The sequence below is a fragment of the Crotalus tigris genome, unplaced genomic scaffold (assembly GCF_016545835.1).
Source record: "Crotalus tigris isolate CLP2741 ecotype Arizona unplaced genomic scaffold, ASM1654583v1 scf7180000017551.9496454, whole genome shotgun sequence".
Classification (NCBI taxonomy): domain Eukaryota; kingdom Metazoa; phylum Chordata; class Lepidosauria; order Squamata; family Viperidae; genus Crotalus; species Crotalus tigris.
In genome coordinates this window covers 6,829,467-6,852,006 of record NW_024096469.1, presented here as the reverse complement: position 1 = coordinate 6,852,006, position 22,540 = coordinate 6,829,467, and the positions used below count along the sequence as shown (strand labels likewise).

Below are 22,540 nucleotides of genomic sequence, written 5' to 3'. Positions count from 1 at the left end.
GAGATCATATTAAAAGTTCCCCTGTTGTAAGAACAAGTTATTACCTACTAAATAAGGCAGGTGCTGAGAAGTGTCAATGTTTATGCCTAATTTTCTTTAATTTTAAGATCAATAACTTAGTTTTTGTTTTGATATGCCATAGCAGTATTTATTTTTCCCTCTCTGTAGAAGTTTGATTTGATTGTAATTTGTCCAGTTCCATTGGTTATTTATTCTTGAGGTGTTTGCCCAGCACAGCATTTGCATCATTCAGGTTCCAGATATATCTTGTTCATCTTGTCACTCCCACCATCCCAAACCCAGATGCTCTCTTTCATGGAGATATATTATATATCTCCCTCATCAGTATTGGTTTATTTTAGCTCAAAGAGAAGTGAGAGTTTTGTTGTTTCTCCAAGTGGTCCTCACATCTATGTTTCTCTGTAGCATCCTTAGAGTAGGCCAGTGCTCTACAAATAAACCTTAATTTGAGCTTGTCCCCTTTCCTCCTTTTGATTTTCAGCAAAATCAAGCCCTTTTGTGGTTGACCATGTTACTGGCACATTTCAAAGGGATTTCATGTCTAAAATGGTCAGCATCTCTTTGTTCAGCAGGGCCACCGTAATTACACAGATATAAACCATAAAATAATCATTTCATTCTGATTATAATCTTTTAATTTTATAAGCCAAGATGGTTTTTTTCTATTCATGTACTCTCTTTTTTTTTTTCTTCACATGAGCCACAGTTAATTCAGAAAAGTCATTCACCAGAACTTCTGGGTTACAGAACTCAAGATCTGTATCAAATTATGTTTGAAGATAAATTGTTCCAAAGCTAATAGTAGTAATAGACTACCAAGTGCATGGAGAAAGTGCTGCTATGTATTTCCCTTTAAGTTGATTCTTCCTCCTTGTTATGGGTTTTGATGGGAGGGGCCCCAGGGGTGAGTCTTTTTCTTTTATGGCCCCTTCCCCTACCACAGCTTGCCACCAGAGACAAAGTTGCCTTTGTTTGTGTTGATATTTCTGAAGGTGGTTAAGACTTGGCTGTTCTCAGGGCTTTTGTAAATGGAACATGAGAGGCTAGTAGAAACTGCCCCCATGTTAAGGTTGGAGTACACTAGATGGACAGTAATGAGCTATAGTTTTTGTTTTTGATAAAAAATTTAATCTAATTATTTTATAGAGTGTTTAGGTTGCATAGAATCTATGGATTGAAGTGGCATGTAAGCCCAATTTATTAAGCAGTCTGAAACTTTCAGTCTTTAAAATGGGAAACCAAACTTAATTGGAAGTGATTTGTACAATTATGCTTGTCCTTGGCAATCTGCTGTGCATGTGTCCAAGTTTAGTGTAAAGTATTGCATTTAACTTTTAAATTAGGAGTGGGTCTCCCAACACCCCATTGATTCCTGATCCTTGAAGCCCTGAAAGTTATGCTGATAAAACTGGGTAGCAAGCTGTCAACATTCAGCTGCATGTTTTTCTTAAAATAAATAAATAAATAAAACATATGTATTTGGTTTCCACAAGTTTTATCATATCAATGAGAGGAAAGCAGACTTGAACAAAACAGACAAAAAATCCACTGACTTCAATATTGTTCTTTCTATCAGAGACCCTTCCTTAGCAGTCTCCCCTTCCAGAAAATGGTTTAAAGTTTAAAAAGTGCTGCTTGTCTCTGCTTTAAAGCCATCCACAACTACCTGAAGGACTGTCTGCCTCTGTTCCTGCGTACTCAGTCCTGAGTCTATGAGACAGTCCGTTCCAACTAAAAAAAAATATCATGCTAGCTGTGCTTTTGTTTTTTTCTGAAATGCATTGTCAAGCATTTTTTAAAAAAATCTTTGATGGTTTATTATGCTGAAGTTATCTGTAAGCCTCCTGAAGAGTTCAGATTTAGGGCAGTCTATAACCCTGATAAATCAATCAGAATAATCATAGGAAATCAGAGGGGGAAAAACAGCTCCTGATCAGCATTCACTTTTTTATTTGTACAGGTAGGTAGTCCTCGAATTACAAGAGTTCATTTAGTGATCGTTTTTCACACTTATAATTTCAGCATCCCCATGGTCATTTCATCAAAATTCGGACACTTTTCAACCGACTCCTATTTATGATGGTTGTGGTGTCCCGGGGTCATGTGATCCCCTTTGGCAATCTTCTGACAAGCAAAGTCAATGGGGAAGCCAGATTCACTTAGCAACCGTGTTACCAACTTTAACAACAGCAGTGATTCACTGTGGCAAGAAAAGTCATAACATGGAGAAAACTCATTCAACAAATGTCTCACTTAGCAGCAGAAACTTTGGGCTCAATTCGGGTCATAAGTTGAGGACTACCTGTACATGCAGATGGCTCATACAGAAGTGGGTGGAGACCCATTCTTTGCACCAAACCTGCTTAGTTAAAGGATATGAACATGAGGTACTTTTTTTAATGTAAGGTTGTGAGCACATCCTCTAATTTTAAAGTTGTTTTTCTTTTGTGGAATACAAAATTGGACAAAAGGAAATAGCCAGCAAAGTAGCTAAAGGTACTTCTTTAGCAAGTAGGGCTGCTGCGTGGGGACAACTTAGAGAAATTAGGCACTATTCAGCCAAAAAAAAAGTGTTTTCAGCTGGTGTAGTAATTCTATATAGCTTGTTCCAAAATCACTTTTGAATGGAAATCGAGGTGGCAGGTGGTATTTTAGAGTCCACCCCTAATCTGTGCATATGTCACCTAGGCGAAAGGTAGGCTGCTTTTTAAAAAGTATGCTAATGAGCTATTGTATTTAGAGTCACAGCTATTCTGTTGACTGGACCGAAGCTGCTGTGATCAGCCAATGGCACTCCTGCAGTAGTGTTACATTGGTAGTTTCTACCAGAACCGGTGGCTTCAATTCAGAGAGCCTAACTTGATGTAGGCCTAGAAAATGCTGTCCTCCAGAGGCAACCCCTCTTGAGTTTGGTTTGACGCAATCCTTGCATAGTCCTTGCTGTTTATTTTTTTATTTTTTGCCACCTTTCTCATTATTAAATTGCTTTCTTGTTCAGGGGATGTATTGGGAAGGGAGTAGGCAAGCGTCTGTGAGGTTCCCACTGGCTGCTTTCTTTGTAGCAACAAGACTTGTGGTGTTGCGTCATGTTGTTGTGCCGTGTGTTGTTGTGGCATGGCTTGGCTCCCTGCAGAATAAGCGGAAGACAAAATTACTGGCAGAGCAATTGGGGAAAAAGCGATGCGCATAAGCAAATAATGTGGGATTTACTTCTTTAAATTTTGTTTAAAATTGAGGCCTTGCTTTGCTTTATGAATTCCGACTGGCTTGCAGATGAGCCAACTAGACTGTTTTGCAGCCTTATCTATGGAGTTTTTGTGTCTTGCCCATAAGCCAAAGATACATGAATTTTGTTATCCACTCTGATAGCATCCTTCAGCCAGAAATCAGCATAACGACTCCTCGCAGAAAAATTGTGGTATAAAATAAATAAATAAATAATGTTACAATACTTGCAGGACAAATAATAGATTCAGTAAGGAGAACAAGATAGTGTGAGGCATTTTTTGTATTGAAAGGATTTCTGGGCTGGTATCAGTAGTTCAATCAGCAAATATATCTTTTCAAATCTTCCTATTTTTTAATTATACTTTGTACGAGTGTAATCCATCTCCAGTCCTTTATCCTCTGTTCCAGATCTAATATGGGTGAATTCTTGAATCTTTGAGAAGTGTAACCTTGATTTTAAGTGTCTATCCATTTTGATTCATGTTTAAATATTGCCTCTTTTACATGTTGAGCAGCTGTTTGTGGCTTTGCCAGGGCTGATATTTGTCTTTCAGGGGAAGAAGAAGAAGAAGAAGGAGAAGGAGAAGGAGAAGAAGAAGAGGAGAGTCACTGATGCCTTTAGCAACCATTTCAAGGAACTGGGATCAAAACCAGGAAATGTTAGAGGAATGTGATGGATAGGATAAACATTTAAACGACAGAAGGATTATTTTAGCTAGGCTCTTTTTCATGTGACTTCTTTTTATATATATGAGTTTTATGAGTTCCCATAACAAGGAAGCAGTGACAGTTTTCAGCGGATTGTTAACATAAATGCAGCTTTGATAATAATTGTGAAGTGGTTGATTTCTCATTTTATTAATAACTAACCGGTATAAAAATTAATTTTAAATTTAAGTCATGGGAAATCACCAATATGGTCAGGATTTCTGGACCTTAATAGGACAGTCAACAAGCTCTCTATTTTGTTCCATCTTTTCCATCCCTCTCTTGCTATCTTTGCTCTGTTGATTTTGTTCAGTCTTCTCCCACATAGTCTCTTAGCCCAGAGGTCTCCAACTCCCGGTTCCGTGGACTGGTAATGGGCCGCAGCATGCTACCAACCGGGCCACACAAACAAGCAAAGCCCCATTTGCGGGATGCAGGCAGCATACAAAACCACGCTCCCTCCAGTCTACAGAAAAACCTCTCTCCACATAACCGGTCCCTGGTGCCCAAAAGGTTGGGGACCTCTGTCTTAGCCCACTGACTGTAGTTGGAGATAGTTGCCTCCAGATGTATTCATTTATTGTTTTAGGTCACCCAAAAGCCAAAGCTCTCTAGGCAGTTTACAGTAAAAACCAATAAAAATACAATCTGAATGCGGATCACAAAACCATAGAGGAGGTTGTTCTTCCTCCTCTTGTTTGTAAGCCCTTCCCACTCCCTGTCTATCCTCCCAAATAAGCCAGTATAATTTATAGCCTTTCCTTAATAGACATGCTTACTAAAGAAAGGAAATAGGGGGAAGAAGAAATGGACATCCATATAAGAGAGTACATTAAGCCTAGCCTTGCTTTATAAATCCATTATGGTAATATGTGAATACTTCAATCTATCATAACATGAGAAGTGCTTATGTCTACTCTCTTTGGTTACTGTTACTTTTGCTATATGGGAGGTGGGCAAATAATGTGGGACTTTCATCAGAAATAACCCAAGGGGCCTGGTGATAGCATTTTTCCATCAGAATTATAGAGATATATGACAGGATTCAGTGTCCTAATCTGATATGCACGTAGCACTTGAATTGCAACTCTCTTCAAGGGCCTTGTGTGTGGCCCTCCAACTGTCCCTTCAAAAATTGCTTCTAAATTGTCATTTTGAACATGACAGAAGAGGCTATTTTTCTTACATTTGACTTTTTTCTGGCTATACCCTCTTTTTGCAATGTAATGACAGTAATATTATGTAAACCTTCCATTGCCTTCGTACCTTTTGTCATCTGAGGGTCAGAGTGTATATCACAGCACAAATGCGATTTGTGCATAAGGCACAGATCGGCAAGCTGTGGCTGGTGACAAGATGTAGTACTCCATTTGTAATCCCAGAATCTTTCTGAGTGGGCAAGGTCAATGGTTTGGGGCCTGGTTTTGTGCAGTAATTTATTACTTTATAAATATAACCTGATGCAGTGGTTGCTTTAAGACTATTGTCTTGTTCTAGAGCAGGGGTGTCAAACTGCTGGCCCATGGGCCGGACACATCACATGGAAGCCACGCCCACCCCATTGCTGGCAATGGCAAAATCGGCCCGATACGTTGCGCAACGTCACGTGACATCGCGAGTTTGATATGCCTGTTCTAGAGCATGGTTGTCCAACCTTTTGGGATGCATTGAGTGAAGAGTAATTGTTTTGGGCTACATATAAAATATATAATATAGTTAATGTATATAAATAACAAACTTCTTTTATTGTTTAATATTTTTATTATCCTGTGGGGCCACACTACTAACTGTCCAGGGCCTCATGTAGCCTATGGGTTGGGCACGCTTGTTCTAGAGTAAAAAGAAGAAACAAAATAGGTTTTTAACATTTCCTCAAAATTCTTGTTTGTCTCAGTATCATCGGGACATCAGTGGCGTGTCTCTTAGGGCCAAAATGGGACATAAAAACCAACTATAGGTGCCAGGTAGAAAAAGGTACTGCCTTGACTTAGAAAGTTCAGAAGATAAAGATACAAAATAGAGACTAACATTTTCATTCTTCAGAGCAATACAAATTGCAGATTTCCTTTACCATAGGATAGGGAAATTTATCTAGGCTAATTACCAGTATCTCAAGAGGAAGCAAGATAATTTTAATAAAAAGGTCAAAAATAATATGATCAAGGCAAGTTTATTAATATATTCTCTTCATTTCAGTTACTAATTCTGAATTGGATTTACAACTATTTTTTTTTCAGTGTTCTGTAGCAAGCATAAAGAACCTCTAACTCTCCTGATGTTGAACTGCATGATCTTCACAATTGGCTAGGGGTTGGAGTTTATGGGAATTGTAGTTTAACCACATTTGTTGGGCTGTGAATTTTCCGGCTTCTCCAATGGTTAGCAAGTTTTTTAAAAAGATTAAATAATAGACAATTATTTTAGAACAAATTAACTCAATTATCAATACAATACAGTACTTAAAACCCAATAATTCCTTTCTCTAGATAGAACAACTTCGTAGCCCAGTTTCTCCTTTTGCCATTCTGGCTGGGGATTATGGTAATTATTTCCAAACATCTAGAGTGACTTCATACACAGACCACACTCTTGACAGGACAGCAAGTCATATGGTGATCTCACTGGGCCCTCTTGTAGACACAACTTGTAGATCCAAGTGTCTTTCTTAAATTCTTTTAACAGGGTAGAAATTTCTTAAATCTGTTATTTTGGCCCCTGTGCGTTGATTCGTTCTCTCTCAGATTGTTGGTCTGCTTTTTTCTATACTCATGACTTAGATCCATTGTAAATTTGCACAAGGTATATAATTTATTTAAACCACTGTTCTCAGGCTTTATTTTTGCCTCAGAATCTCCCCTTTCCTCAAAACGATTTCTTCTGAATATCTTTGTGTAGATCTGGGATTATCCAGTTTTCTTAAAGTGCAAATAAAGGAGGTAAAATATTGTCATTTGGTTCCATGACGTTTTTAGAATGTTCTTGAACTTAAGTAGTTTTCCTTGGTTTCCCTTGACCTCTTATTAAAAGGATCATATTTTTTTCCTACACATCATGTGTTAAATTGTTTTGCGGGCTTTTGAAAGAGGTAACTTGTTCATTAGGCCAGTAGATGGCACACTTTTCTTAGCACAGTTATGACTGATGAAAGAAGCTGGTATCTAATTAAAATGACAAATATCTGGGGGTTGTCCCAACCTTCTGCTTTGCTTCAGAAGAATCTAGAAGCTGGGATAGATAGATAGATAGATAGATAGATAGATAGATAGATAGATAGATAGATAGATAGATAGATAGACAGACAGACAGACAGACAGACAGACAGACAGACAGACAGACAGACAATCCTCCAGACCTCAGTCTTGATCTCATCTAATGGCATCCATGATCCTTTTTCCAGTTTGGAAAGTCCAGTTGCTGATGGCCATTCTTGCTTTCACTGTGCACATCATTGTGTCTCTCCTCATAAGTAGCCAATCTTAATATCTGTACCTCCTATTTTTTGCAGAAGACTTTATAGATGAAACTGGCTTCTGATGCTTAAACAAATTTGCTGATCCAAGAGCCTTCTGCAGTGCTGTGGTTGGCTAACATATTCTTCTCTTGGGACATGGCCTCTGACCTCCTGTCCTAGGAGAAAGAATGATTGAGAGAGCTGGAGTGTGTCTGTGCCTTCAAACAGAGGACAATGCAAAATCCCTTGGTTTCTTTTTCTCCCATAGGATACCATAGAGGCTTGGATAATAGATGGCCTAAACATGAAAGCTTTCAAAGCATGATGTATGTGCATTTTAATGGAGACTCATTGCAGGGGGTCTAGAAATTTGCATGTCATCAATTTGCACAGCACAAAATTGGACGGCTGCATCAGATTCCTTTGCTGCTTTTACTGTTTGTGCATTTAAAAGACACAAGTTTCTAGCCCTTAGGGTTGATGCAATTATTTTATTTTAAAGTAAGTATGAAACATTTGTAATTTCTGTGAGAAGATATGGGATCTTGTTGGGAGTGCATGGCAGATCGTATGGGATCCCATTCTTCATGGGGCTGCCCTATTTTAGCCTGGCAGAGTGCCGACCGTTTTGGAATTGTGCAGAGGGGTGTTGATAGCAGGATGTCATACAACTGAGTGGGGCTGATTTCTCAAAAAAATGTGTTCTAGAGGAATTTTGCATAAAACCAAGATTTTATTTCCTTGGTTTCCTGAAGAAAATTGGTAGAAACTACCTGCCCCTCCCATTTGCTGCCAGATTTAAAGAATGTGATCCTGAAGGTTTGCGGGTTGCATGTGGCCTACAGGTTGACAACTCTTGACATAACTGAGTGAGAGATAGGGCAATGTTTGTAAGAAGACCTAGAATAGTGGTGGCGAACCTATGGCACGGGTGTGCACATGTGCCATTGCCCCAACCTTGCCTCCCCCCGCAACCCCCTCCTCTCCAGCAGCCCCCCTAAAGGAGACTCGCCCTAGAGCATAGCCCACGCAGAGCAGCGCAGCCAAGGACATGGCAGCCAGGCAGTGTAGACAAGACTCTGCCCTCACACCCCATCATGCAGTTAATGCTTCAGGGCGCGGGCAGAGGGTGTGGCCGCCATAGCGCTGCTGGGCTGCCTGGGCGATCGGCGGGCCCTGGAGGAAGTGAGTGGTCCTGTGGGCAGGTGGGGCGGTGGATGGGGGGGCAGAGCAGGGGCGGGCAGGGGGCTGGAGCAGGAGCCGGGCCAGTTTTTGGGCACTTGGTCTCTAAAAGGTTCTCCATCACTGACCTAGAATGTCTCACTTGGGAGGAATATCTTTGTATAAAAAAACTGACATGCAAGAATTTAGAGGATAAAGAACCTAGTTCACCTAATTACTGATATTATTGGAAGGAAACTAATTCAGCATTTGGGGGATGAGGCACAGGATGATTAAAGATCCTTTCTCTGTGCTTGTTCCTGTCAGCAGTAAAATCTTGTAAGAAAGTTATGGGCCTATGCCTGATGGAAGCATTTGATGGTGCCCGGGCAATTGTTCTTTTTTTTGGGAGGGGGGTGTCATTCAGTTATTCAGTTTATTACACTTGGGTTTGCAACAAAATCTAAATATATTAGCTACCTTTCCTCCCTATTTGGCCATTCTGACTCTCATTATTTTCTCTCAGAACAGCTGATTCTTTCTTTGTCTATATTCGTTTGATTTAGTTTCCGTTAAATGGGGGCATATATTTTAAAGAATATTCAAGACATTTCTGCATAGAGATTTTGGGACGATGGAATTAAATATGGTCATTCTGCTCTTATTCCAAGTTATTACCTAGGATAAAATACAAATACAAACAAAAATTAAGGAAATTAAAAAGAGAAAAAAGAAAAGAGCAGAAAGAAGAAAGAAAAGAGATGACTTCTTTCATTTTTCAGGGCAGTGGAATGCAAAAAATGTTATAGCCTCAATCTTTTGATTTACATTTCTAAATGTTTCCAGTTATTTTTAAAACATCAAAATCATTCTAATCATCAAAACGTAAAATGAAAATTTTGGGTTCTTTTTCCAGTTTTCGAATACAACCTCCAGAAGTAGTTTCCACATGAAAACACAACTAGATAAATTCACAACTCAAGTTGGCTTTGACATGTAACTGGAGTCCAATTACACACCTGTTAAATTTAATTCACAAGTACTATATGTAAGCAATTAAGCAGATGCTTCCAGACTTTTTTCTTTGTTCCCTTTGAACCTCTAGCTCTGGGTGTCTTTTTCAAAATAGGCCCTACTCCTTTGCTAAGCCTAACAAGTGGTGTCAACTTGTTTTTTAAAAAAACACAAAGTATAAGCCGCAGTAATAGAGCTATTATGAGTGACTTGCTCTTGGACAGCAGCGATGAACTTGAGTTGTCTGCTAATTTTGCCACTGATGGAGATCCCATATACTCTTATCTGCATCTTATCCAAAAGTTCAGGAAGCCTGTGAGTGGTCCCAGTCTCTGCTGTGCCTCAGAGCCAGTGAGGGTGATTAATGAAGACAGCTGGCTTAGTTAGTGGTTCACCTACAAGGGCTGTGGTAAGAGATCACTTAGGAAACTGGGTATTTTACTGATCAGACTGGGAAGCTCACTGAAGATGACCACATGAGTAACTAAGTGCACTTTGAAGAGAAGACATGGAGGGGAGGGGAAGCAAGAAAATGTGTTTGTTGATGTAATGTAACCATGTGTTAAATATTTGTCCCTCCTTCTTGATATCTGACACAATTTATGAAAGACTATCATTTTATACATAGAAAAAACGAGGCTGCATGGTGGCTGTTTTGATGGCTTCAGGGGCAGTGATTGGTGCTATTAGCTCTAGGACAGGGGTGTCAAACTCAATTTCATTGAGGGCCGCATCAGCATTGCGGTTGCCCTTGGGGGGCCGAGTGGGTGTGGCCAGGGTGGGTGCAGCCTACTGGGTGAGTGTGGATGGAATGGGCGTGGCCTATTGGGTGGGTATGTGAGAACGCCCCACTGCCTGCCAAAACCCCTCCCTCAGAGCCATCAAGCCGGATATGTGAAGTAGGCGAGGGCCATTTGTTGGCCACTTCCAGGGATGGTGCCTTTCTTCATTCCTCACAAAGGGTGACACCTCCCCAGCATGCACCAGGGGGCAGGGCCGACATGATAGGGGCTGGTTCCTCGCTGTGGAGCTAAGACTGAATGCATTTCAGCATAGATGGCCACCAAAAAATTGTACATTGGCTCCCGGCTGGCCTGGGCCAGGGCCAAGGCAGTCGGGGCTTTTCCCTCACTGTTTCCAGGATGGCTTTGCGGGTCACATGAAACCACTTCGTGGGCCGCATCGGCCCCCGGGCCTTGTGTTTGACATGTCTGCTCTAGGATATCAGTCTGTTTTTTCTTACAGTTGTCCTGATGGATGCACAACTTTTTAGAGGCTTGGCCTTTGAGGGAATCAGGACAAAAAGAAAAATAAATTACTATTAACAGCATCTTAAACCTTTAAGAATTAGTGCCTAGCAGCAGGGCTCAGAAATGGTTAGAGGACAGGAATTTTATTTATTTACCTATTAGGTTTCTTTTCTGTCTTTCTTTTGCTCCTACTTCTTCCCAGTAGGATATTTGACCTTGGATGGAGAACAGGGAAACTGAAGATATTTCCTATTGCTTTCTCTGCTGGGCTTCAATTAATAGAGGAAATCAGTAAGACGCCTGGGTAAACCAGCAGAGGATTCCACCTTAAGGGTGGAGGAAAAGGCAAGTATAAAGAGTAGTCTGGATTATGTACACATCAAGAAAATAAGCTCCAGGCCAGGTATGGTAACAGCTTTAGACCACCCTACTATGGAAAGGACGGTGTTATGGTGGAAAATATAAAATTGCTCTAAAGCTGCCATGTGTACATTGGAATAGCAGTTAAAATAGGAATTTGGTCAAAATATCATCTGGGCAGGAATCTGTGGGCTGAAGAAATAGTCTCCATTATGGGTTTAAATCTCTAATGTGGATGGAAGCATCTCTTCCTTGTCTCAGCTGCATGGCTTCTGAAATTCATTCAGTCAGTCTGCTGTCTTTGAATGATACGATTCCCTCATAATCTTGAAATTTCCTTTGTATCCTTGTGTCCTTTCAATGGCATTTCTTGTTCTTCTTTACCCTCATGAATTCTTTGAAAGGGCAGATACTGAAGCTGAAGCTCAAATACTTTGGCCACTTAATGAAAAGAGAGGACTCATTTGGAAAAGACCCTGATGTTGGGAATGATTGAAGGCAAAAGGAGAAGGAGGATGGCAGAGGATGAGATGGTTAGGCAAACTCTGGGAGACAGTGGAGGACAGGACATGGAGCCTGGCATGCTATGGTCCATGAGGTCACGAAGAGTCAGACACGACTTAGCAACTGAACAACATGAAATTTGTTTCATGAAATTCATTGTTGCAATTTAGTAATTGCTAAACTACCACCAATAGATTGTTGCCTCTTTTAGTTTCTCTGATCTTCCAATTAATGTGACCTAACAGAACAAAAAAAAGCTAGTCCTTGTTTAACAACCATTCATTGATCAACTGTTCAAAGTTATAGCATCACTGAAAAAATTACTTACGAATAGCTCTCATACTTACGACGGTCGCAACATGTCCACAGTCACATGATTGCGATCCAGGCGCTTGGCAACTGACTTGCACTTATAACAGTTGCAGCATGCTGCAGTCGCACGATCACCATTTGTGAACTTCCCACCAGGCTTCCGACAAGCAAGGTCATTGGGAAAGCCAGCAGAAGGCTGCAAGTGATGGTTGTATATCTCACAAAAAAGCAGGTGCAGTCACATGATATCTCACCTAACAACAGCACCACGTAACAACGAACTTTCTGATCCCTATTGTGGTTGCAAGCTGAGGACTTACTTGTACTGACCAATAGCAGTATTTATCAGTTCCCTTGCCTTATGTATTCTTATGTATATTTTGGCCCTTTTTAAATTTTCTTAATTAATAAAGAAATAGATTTACAAAAATATCCTGGCAGATCATCCAGACTCAATTCCTATTTTCAGGATGCATGGCTGTTTTCTGAGCCTTCAATTGTAGCATATTCTCCTGTGCTACTTCCGTTTGTTGTTCTTGTTTTTTTTAAAAAAAACTCTTTTCACAATGTAGAATTAACTTACTTATTTATCTCCTTCAATTTCTCTGCTGCTTTATTCCCAAAGGGATATTTGACTCAAAATCACCACTCTTGCCCTATTGCCACAATACCTTTAGACAGAGTAAGCCATCCTCCAGATGCGATTAAGGATGATGGGAAATGTAAGTGATACATATGGGGGGGGGACGCTGCTTTGGGCAAGGCCGACCTGGGGTATTTGGAGAGCACCAGGCGGAGAATTACTGGTATTGTAGGAAGTGTAATTGACCTTCAGAGATTAAGAAGAGAGCCTCAGCCTCTCGGTGCTTGAAAACTGACTTGTTCCCTGAATCCAGCTTTTGGAATACTATCGGCATCCTGCATTCCTCGTTTTTATTTCTCTTTCTGCTTGGGAAACACTGTGTGTCTTATTCTAGTAGGCTTGAACAGGAATGCCAATCTCTCTGGATGGCATTGGCTGAGTAAGTGATGGGAGTCTCCGCAGAATTGGCCTTAGTGCCATTGCTTTAATTTGCCAGGCAAAAAGACCTTTTGAGAGATTCACTGCTAAATGCCAAGCATCTCCAAACAAAATGGATCTTCAGGGATTTCCAGTGACTTGGGTTTCTGATGGCTTGATTGTAATTTGCATAATGAGCGTTGACTTTTACTTGTGCATGGAGGGATGGGGAGAAGGGCAGCAGGGAAAGCGTGGCAAAATGACCCATTGATTCTTTTTTAAAAAATAAACACTGCTAAGAAAGCTCTCCTTTTCCAGACTGGTCAGGCTGGAAAGTAAACATTTGTTTTCATGCTGCACTAAGAAATCACATTTTCCATCTCTAGGACTGGGGGGGGGGGAGGTGATTTATACACATCCACTGATTGATTAGCGAACGTAAAAAACCACTTTTCTCGCCTGAACATAAAGATATGTCATTGGGCTTTTGCAAGACTTGCTTTGTTTTAAAAGGAAGGCCAGGTTCATGCCCAGGCTTTTCCTTCAATGGTTAGCTGTGTTAAGCTGCTTAGGGTGGTGTGAGTGTATTTATTCATAAGTACGAAACGACCAAACCTGTCGCCATGGAACAACTGTACCACAAAAATGTTCAGAAAATCCTTTGTGTGGATTCATCAAAACATACCTTATTTGTTTAGATAATATTTTTATTTTAAATCTTTCTCTCCTCCCACCCTCTCTCTCTCCCCCCCCTCTCTCTCTCTTTTCCTCCCTCCCTCCACTGACATAAAGCAACACCTATATTCGTATATATAGATGCATTTGACCGATGAAATAATCATTTATCAACAGATTAATACTTTCTGTCAGCGTCTATCTTTGTAGCAAGCAGATGCTTTTAAGCACATTATAGAATCTGTATATTAGGTTTAGGGTGATGATGTTTCAATTTAGAGGACCCTTAAGCTGTTTAGAATTACTAATATACATACATACATACATACATACATACATACATACATACACTGTGTAGCATGAATTAAGCAAAGTAACTGCTTTCCTTCCATTTGAGTGAATGTTCTTGCTGGATCACAAGAAGGTATCTTTAGGAGATAGGGAAGAAAAATGTGCAATGTCAGGATTCTGTTGTATTAGCAGAAGTTGTCTATTTTTTTTTTTAAAAAAAAACAATACAGTAATCAGGACTTCCCACTTTGTTTAGCAGTAACCTGATATATATCCTCATAGAAGCAGTATTCCATTTCTTCCATACTGAAGAGTGTCCTTAATTCGATGATAGCCAAACGTGTTGGACTACAATGCCTCTCATATCAAACCAGCATCATATGTGTTTTTATTGTGGGTGATAGGTGATGCAGTCCAAAATCTTGGGAAGGTTCTCAGGGCAGAGAGGGTCCCAAAGGTTTCTGTGTAGTGTGGCCATTGGAATGACCCAGTAGATGAAAAAAAACAAAAAACACCCCTTCACCCTAGTTAAGTGGTTTCCTGTAAAATTGCTTTTTCAAATTGTTTCCCTGGTTCCTCTCATTTTTAATCTAGAGAGAAATTAGGATGCCACAACAGCTGCTGCTGTTGCCTCTCTCTCCCTCCTCTTCCTTTTTTTCCCCCACAACTGTGTCATTATGCTTGACCACAGTTGCACTAGGCACCCTCTTTTAATAAAATCAGAGAGGGATTCTAGACTCTCTGGCCTTTTTTAAAAATCTGCCATGACAGATCTGGGCCACACAAAAGGTAGAGCTGCAGTTATTGTGGCTGCAATAGGTGTGTGCTTGCAGTGAGAATCTTGAAAACCTGGCTCAGGATACCAAGGATCATGCCACTTGTGTCATCCCCAAAAGGAGAACCTTCTGGTTTCTGATCTATGCCTGCATGTCTACACATGCAGTTTTGGATCAAGCGATTAAGGTTAGATACAGAGTGCTTAATGTAGCACCTTGGAACCCAGATTGATTGCCATGACTTGAAATATCAAAGTACTTTTGTTTTCTACGTCCTTCCCCCCTCAATTTGATGAGGAGCAGATGCCGGTGCAAACAAAATATAAACAGCTTTAAGTTTTGAACATCTCTGTCATCTACTTTATAAAAGAAAAAGATTGATAAATCCTTGGCTCTGATGGGGCCGTTGAAGCCAAGTTCTAATGTCAGATAGAAATTACTTATAAGCACATTTTCTTTTTGCACTTTCTTTGTGCATAGCTAGGCGGATTTGTCCATCACAAGCGTCTTCCTAATTTAGTCCCCAGCGACCTCTGCAGCCCGTGATTGGCAGGTTGCTGTCAAGGTAGAAGTTGTGCCTGAGTGGTAGGAAGGAGCAGAACAAATGCCAGAGGACAGCTCCAGCTCCCTTGAGGGAGGGGGGGCTATAAAGGTGAAAGAAACGCAATTACAGAAGCTTTTCTAGCCCAGAAAGTTAATTAGCTACTTAAATAGTGTTTAGTGCCACTGGCTAGGGGGAAATGGTCACACTGTGTGTGTGTGTGTGTGTGTGTGTGTGTGTATTTGTGCATGAGGGAGGGAAGATAATTTGTGTGGCCTTCTTGAGCTTCAACACATCTTCAGAAGAAAGGCATATATTCGGTTAGTGATAGGAGAAGAGACAGGAATAGACCATGCCTCTCTTCTCCTCTTGAGATGCATCTCGATTCATTTCTGAAAAAAATGAAAAAGAAAATGAAAAAAAGAGGAGGATATCCTGAGTCACCTCTGACTCCTGGAGATTACCTGGGCTTAGCCATATAGTTTTCTATCCAATCATCTGGAAGAGGTTTCCCATTACTCTCCTCTGGGATATTTTTTTTTCCACCTCTCAGTCCATCCAAGTATCCTTGGAAGCAAAACACCCCTTAGTGCATACAGCTCAAATTACTGGTGGTCCTCAACTTACAACCATTCATTTAGTGACCGTTCGAAGTTACAACAGCACTGGAAAAAGTGACGTATAACTGTCTTTTCACACAACCGTTGCAGCGTCCCCAAGGTCACATGATCAAAATTCGGACACTTGGCAACTGATTCATATTTATGGCGGTTGCAGTGTCCCGGGGTCATGTGATCATCTTTTGTGACCTTCTGACAAGCAAAGTCAGTGGGGAAGCCAGATTCACTTAACAGCTGGATTACTAACTTAACAACTGTGGTGATTCACTTAACAACTATGGCAAGAAAGGTCATAAATAGGGGAAACTTACTCAACAAATGTTTTGCCTACCGACATAAATTTTGAGCTTAACTGAGTCAAATACTTGTACTACAAAGGGATATTGATACACCACACACCAAATTACCCGTGAGTCCACAGGGAGATGTGCCATTGGCTGTATTTCAAGGGAGATTCCAGTCAATTTTGTTTTTCAATTACTATTTTTAATTACTGCATTTAAACTTGGAAATTGAAAGGAGACAAAAAAAACTCTTGTAATAAAATGATACAAGAATTTGACCCATTACTGATGCTGCTTCTTATAAATTTAACAGAAAGAAAAACAACACAGCATCTTGGTCTTAGGAGCAACATCACAAATCTTCTGTTGCTGCTGCAGGAGATGGTGAGATACAGTAGTAAGGAAGAGGAGTGGTTCCCGCCTCAGAAAGTTGCCAAGATCTCTGCCTTTCCCTACCTCGGCAATAGTAAAAATGATATTATTATATGACTCATCTGAAGTTTCATCGGTCTTCAAACCAATGTGAATTTTAGAGATGATTGGACAAACGTTCTGCATGCAAAAGCTTTGCTTTTCTGTAACAATTTCAACATCTGGGATCCCTAGAAAGAAGAAGAGGGCAAACAGTAATGTATTAACTTCTGTAAGAGTGTCAGAGGATTTTCTAATATTGTTTTTTTTTATTTTTATTTTGGGAACAGTTAGAATTTTTAAAATTCCCAAGACATGCATTGATCCTTTCAGATGCTGGGAGCTTTCCTTTCTCAGTGGAAGATAGCAAAAATCATACTGTTTTTCAGAGACTTGCAGGCAAAATACAGCCGTGAGCTGGGTCTTAAGGTGTTCTGGGTGTAGGTCCACCAAACTGTCCAAGGGCTATGATTGGCCCAGCTTACCTCTAAAAGATTTGCTAGAAATCTTTCTGGCACTAGGGACTGGTTTCATAGGATAATGCTTCCATGCACTGCGGGGGGGGGGAGGGGTTGCATGCAACTTAGATACCACGCATGTGTAGATGAAGCTTTGCTTGCTTGCTGTTGCTTGCACGGCCCTGTTCCTAACAAGCCACAGACCAGTAGCGGTCCATGGCCAGTGGTGGGATTCAAATATGTGAACAACCAGTTCTCTGTGTGGATGCCGCTTCCAGAAGTCCATTCTGGGCCTGGGCAACAAAAAATTAGCTACCAGTTCTGCTGAAGTGGTGCGAACTGGCTGAATCCCACCACTGTCCACGGCCCAGGAATAGGGGATCCCTGATCTAAAGGTTAATAATTCATGAAAAGGATGAATTAGGGTAGTTTACCTTATTTTGTTCATTTGAATTATTGGAAATGTTTGAAATCATTAAAATTCTAATTGCATTTGTGGTTTAGATAGGCATGCTTGGTTCCTTTTAGTTTGGTTCCTTAACTGTTTTGGCTGAAGAATTACACTGAAACATCTCTATATTGTCTGGGAATTGTAGTTATAGATTTTTCCGCCTTCTCCTTTCCTCCTTTCTTTGTTTGTAGCACTTTCAAAATCCCAGAAAGGGCAGCGGATCTGCATAGGATCTGCAGCCAATCATAATGTTTATTTTAGCTGAACAAATAGGCAGACTGCATGAAAGTTGTGTACTCTTGTTTTAATGAGTTAGCAGCAATAAGAGCATCATGACCTGGATTACCATAGTAAATCTTTTTCATTGTCAAAAGGGTGAGGTAGAGGAATGTCCGCCATAGTGCCAGGCATGTATTTAAATACAATACCTTATTCTGAGTGTACTTAAAACAGGCTTGTGCAATTGTTTTCTGAATGTATATCATAATATGAGCTAGTTATTGATTATGTGGTTATAAATAGTGGATATCAACAAATGGGTCATGATGAGTTTTGATGGTGAGTGGTGACATGGGGGTCCATTGCTACCGGTATATATGGTGGATTTGTTTATTTTAATCTTATAAGCCATCTAGGGTCACTTGTGTAAGATTATTTTTTTTATTTAAAAAATTGGCTGTCCAAGTCCAGTGTATTTATGTGTAGCTATAGTAATCAAATAAGCAAACAAATAATCTCTAGAACGGGGGGGGGGAAACGATGACTCTTTTATGATTTGTGGACTTCAACTCCCAGAATTCCTGAGCCATCATGGCTGGCTCAGGAATTCTGGGAGTTGAAGTCCAAAGTCATTAAAGGGCTATTGTTCTGAACTCTGCTCTAGAGGGTCCTTAGCTAGTAAGCTTCTGAGTGGTTCAAGACATATTTTGAATTCTTTATAAAATACAACTGACTTAATTGGATTAGCAAGGCGAATGGTAGATACTGCATTCTTTTACTACATGCAAAAGAACAGCATTACTATACTGTTCTTTTTTTACATTTCCTATATATCGTAGGTCAGCACGTTTTTCAGATAGCAGTCACTGTCATATAATATTGTTGTTCAGTCATTCAGATACTGCCAGCTACTTGTGGCCTTATGGTCATCAGTTTGCCAAGACTGTCTGCCAGTAATTTGCTCTTTTTTTTTTTTTTTGAGGTCTTGTAAGCTGCTGCATATATCATCACTGATAATATCTAGCCCCCAGAAGGAACAGTAATGCAATGCAAGTGAGTCTGTAAAACTAACCAAGATTAACACATTTGCAAATACAGCCAAGAAGTCTTTAATTGATTTGCTTAACAATAATGAGAAAATGCAGACAGGGTGTTTGTGGACCAAGTGGGGTCCTTGATACAAAGAGGGCCTTTTTCCACAACTTGTCCATAATAGTATTTTAAGTTGTTTCTTCCTCTTTCGACCACCAGGAATGGATACTGGCAGTCCTCGGCTTATGACCACAATTGGGACCAGAATTTCCATTGCTAAGCAAGATGATTGCTAACTGAGTCATGCCTGATTATTATTTTTTTTCCATAGTTGTTAAGTGAATCACTTACTAAATAAGTCACTTTTTTCAGTGCTGTTGTAACTTTTGAACAGTCACTAAATGAAGAAGTCGAGGACTACCTGTATTCTAGTCTGCGTTTATGTAATACTGTCATTGTAAAGATTATGTCAGCTGCAGCAAAGAAGTGTTATGTCCCTTCCAAGCTCTGTAGCACCATAGTTCTTGGCCGTTTATTCCAGCCTGCTTCGAGGAATATAAGGGGATTTTATGCCATACATATAACGTTTCTCACAAAAGTTCAGCACAGAGTGATTTCATTCATCTATAGCTCAAGAGGCCTATCCCAGGTGTTTGCTGGGGGAAAAACTAAACATGAATCGTGGTATTTAGATAAAGTGTAGTCATCATGCAGTACCATATGAACTTGAATAACTGTATAATGCTGGATTTATCTGTCACTAGACAAACTGTGATTCCTGGGTCATCTTTTCAGAGATATTTCCTTCCCTAATCAAAGAAATAGATTGGCCACAGATGGGCAGAAAAGCATTTCTGGAAACGGGAGCAATTTCAATCTTCCTGTCAACTTCCCCACTGAATTGAGGGGAAGTGGCAGAGAGCATCAGAAATCTCCCTCCCTCTCTGTCATTCTCCCATTATCTTATTTGTCCCTTCTCCCTTCCCTTCCTTTCCTTTCTCTTTTCAGCTAAGTGGCTGCCGCTGGATGGGGAAGGGAGCCAGAGACTACAAGGTGGGCTGATAAATTGTTATAGAACTTTTGAAAATAAAAATCACATGACTGCAGCAACCAGTAGCACTGAACCATCTACAGCTTCCAACATTTCATTCCCTCGGGTGTCATGGATCCTGGATTTTGGACACGTTCTGTAACTTAGCCGAGTTGAGATACTTTTGTTCAAAATTGGTTACCTTACTATGATGTGCCATTTTACCCACTCAAACCTTACGACAGTGAGAGTTTTAGTAGTAGAGCATATAGATAGATTTCTGCTTTTGCACACCTGATCGTATTGCTGTGAGGTTCGGGTAGATTTTGGAGTAGAGGAAACTCCTTATATAGTACAGAAGGACATGAGTTCTGTCCTGTTATGGGAAAAGAGCATCATCCTCATCAGCGGCCCCTAAAACCAAGAGGTGAAAGTCTTCCGGAAATAAGAGCATGTCGCTTAAAGTCCAAATTTGCTTGATTTTAGCGCGAGGAGTTATCATTTTGGGACATTGGGCATCAATTGCTGTGTCTATAGTGGGACTGTACTGCGGAGTTGTGTATACAGAGTCGGGTTTCAGGCTGCCGTGGTGAACTTGGTCTTCTCCCAAGGGCTCTGTTCACAATGCGGTCTTCCAGCTGACTGGGGAATGCCTAAGGGACCCCAGCTGCTGGGGAATGCTAAAAATAAGGCTCTTCCAATGGCTTCATGTGGCCCTTGCTCAGGGAGCATTGTTGTAAGGTTAGGAAGGTCCACACTGGCTTGCTGAGTGTGTGATTTCTTCAGCATTCAGCACCTGCATTGTTCAATAAGCGGATTAGAAAACATCGCATTAAACTGGCCTTTCAGGCAGCTGCTTTTATATTTTCTCCTTCCCTTGTTTTGCAAACCACCATTTCGCAAGAGAGCCCTTTCAGATTGCTCAAATAGATTGGCCTTTTCCAGATCCTGGAGGTCACAGTTTCACATTCACTGATTTCCCAACACTCTACTGCTTTTCTTGATTTTCTTAGAGAAGAGGACTAGCATTTTGCAGGGGAGGAGAACGGACAGATTTCTGAAAGTTAAACTCTGTGCTCTGTTTTGGAACCACAGCAGCAGAATCTCCTTAAATCACTTTTTTTTTAAAATCTTTCTCCTTGTTTATTCCAGTCTCTTCTGTTCAGTTAACTGTAGCAACGGGTGTTTTTGTACCCCAAATATGATATAGTAGTCCCAAGAGAAAATGGCCTTCTGTTATTTTTAAATTGCTACAACAAGGAGTAGCCAAAGTATTTCCAGGATTGCATCTCTCAGGGATATGACAGGCAAAAACTAGACGCTTTTCTGGTTTTAAAGATGGCTTCTCAAAAGACCGACATTTCCCAGATTTTCATAGAGTTAAATTGGAGAGATGTTGAGAAGTAGATTGTTTTCATCTTCTTTTCTAAAATGCATGGACACAGTGGAGCTGTAGTTGTTGCTGTTCTATCTAGAAACTCTTATGAAAATCAATGCAGGCCACACATAAACAAGGTTGCTATTCAGTGGTAAAAGCGGATTCAAATTCTCTGGCAGCTTAGCATCTGCTGACATAATTAAGACAATTGAACAATAATGGCTGTTCAGAGATTCTTTGTGTGCTTCCCAAAGCTTTTGATAGGAAGAGAATGTGCTAAGAAATGCTTAAATAAGCAAGTATACAGCTATATTTTCCAGATACCTTGCCTGATACAAAAATAGGGGTAAACATGATGTGACAACTGTGTGTGTGTGTGTGTGTGTATCTGTGTGTGTGTTCTCTGGGAAAGTAACATAAGAACTGTTCAGCATAAATTATTTATTTATTAAATTTATACAGCTACTTATGTCACAACAAGTGACTCTGCGTGATGTACAATAAGGGTACAACAAAGTTAATAAATATTAAAGAATTATGGTTGCCACACAGAGGCATTTCTTTAGATTGGAATGGGCGTTTTTATTCACCTGTCAAGTCCTTTCCAAAGAACCGGGTTAGGTAGATATTGTTGTTTGATGGAGTTAAGGGGACCGTTGCTCTTCCAAGAAAAGCTGCTTTTTACAATTGACTGATGGTGATTTTTGTCAGTGCCAGAGGTACTCAAATGATGCTCCAGTGGTTTGGGGATTGTACCAGATATCGCATTCAAATATTGGTACAGGTCGTTTTCGACTTACAACAGTTCATTTAGTGACCATTACAACGACAGTGAAAAAAGTAATTTGTGACTGTTTTTCACACTTACAACCATTGCATCCCCTTGGTCAAATGATCAAAATTCGGATGCTTGGCAACTGGTTCATATTTATGACAGTTTCAGTGTCCCCAGGTCATGTGATCACCTTTTGCGACCTTCTGACAAGGAAAGTCAACGGGAAAGCCAGATTCACTTAACAACCATGTGACTTATTTAACAAATGCAGTGATTTACTTAACTATGGCAAGAAAGATCATAAAATGAAGCAAAACTCACTTAACACATTTTTCCCTTAGCAACATAAATTTTGGGCTCAGTTGTGGTCTCTTTGCTTTCTTTTGTCATAGTCGTTCTACTTCTACTTGCAAGTCTTTGTATTTTGTGATCCCCTCCCCAGTTCTTTCTCATCTATACTGCTGTCTCCAGATACTACAACATCCACTGTCCAGACTTTTTTTAATCTTATCAAAAGTTGTTAAGTCTGGAATTATGCGGCATGTGCTTGTCTAGTTGAATTCTAAAGCTCCAGAGCATTTTGGCATCTT

General features: G+C 40.2%; 1 protein-coding gene across 6 annotated transcripts in view; it reads left to right on the top strand.

Annotated features, from left to right (window-relative positions):
* The window catches only part of TBC1D16 (TBC1 domain family member 16), a 75,558-nt gene that overhangs the window by 32,470 nt on the left and 20,548 nt on the right, over nucleotides 1–22,540 (top strand). Inside the window, exon 1 of one of the 6 annotated variants that reach the window (XM_039345804.1) lies at nucleotides 18,721–18,788. The exons of the other annotated variants lie outside the window; for them this stretch is intronic. Within the exon in view, the coding sequence (XP_039201738.1) occupies nucleotides 18,778–18,788 (11 nt within the window). The 5' untranslated portion in view covers nucleotides 18,721–18,777. Of the gene's footprint in view, nucleotides 1–18,720; nucleotides 18,789–22,540 lie in introns of those variants that run through there. 6 annotated transcript variants of the gene reach the window in all.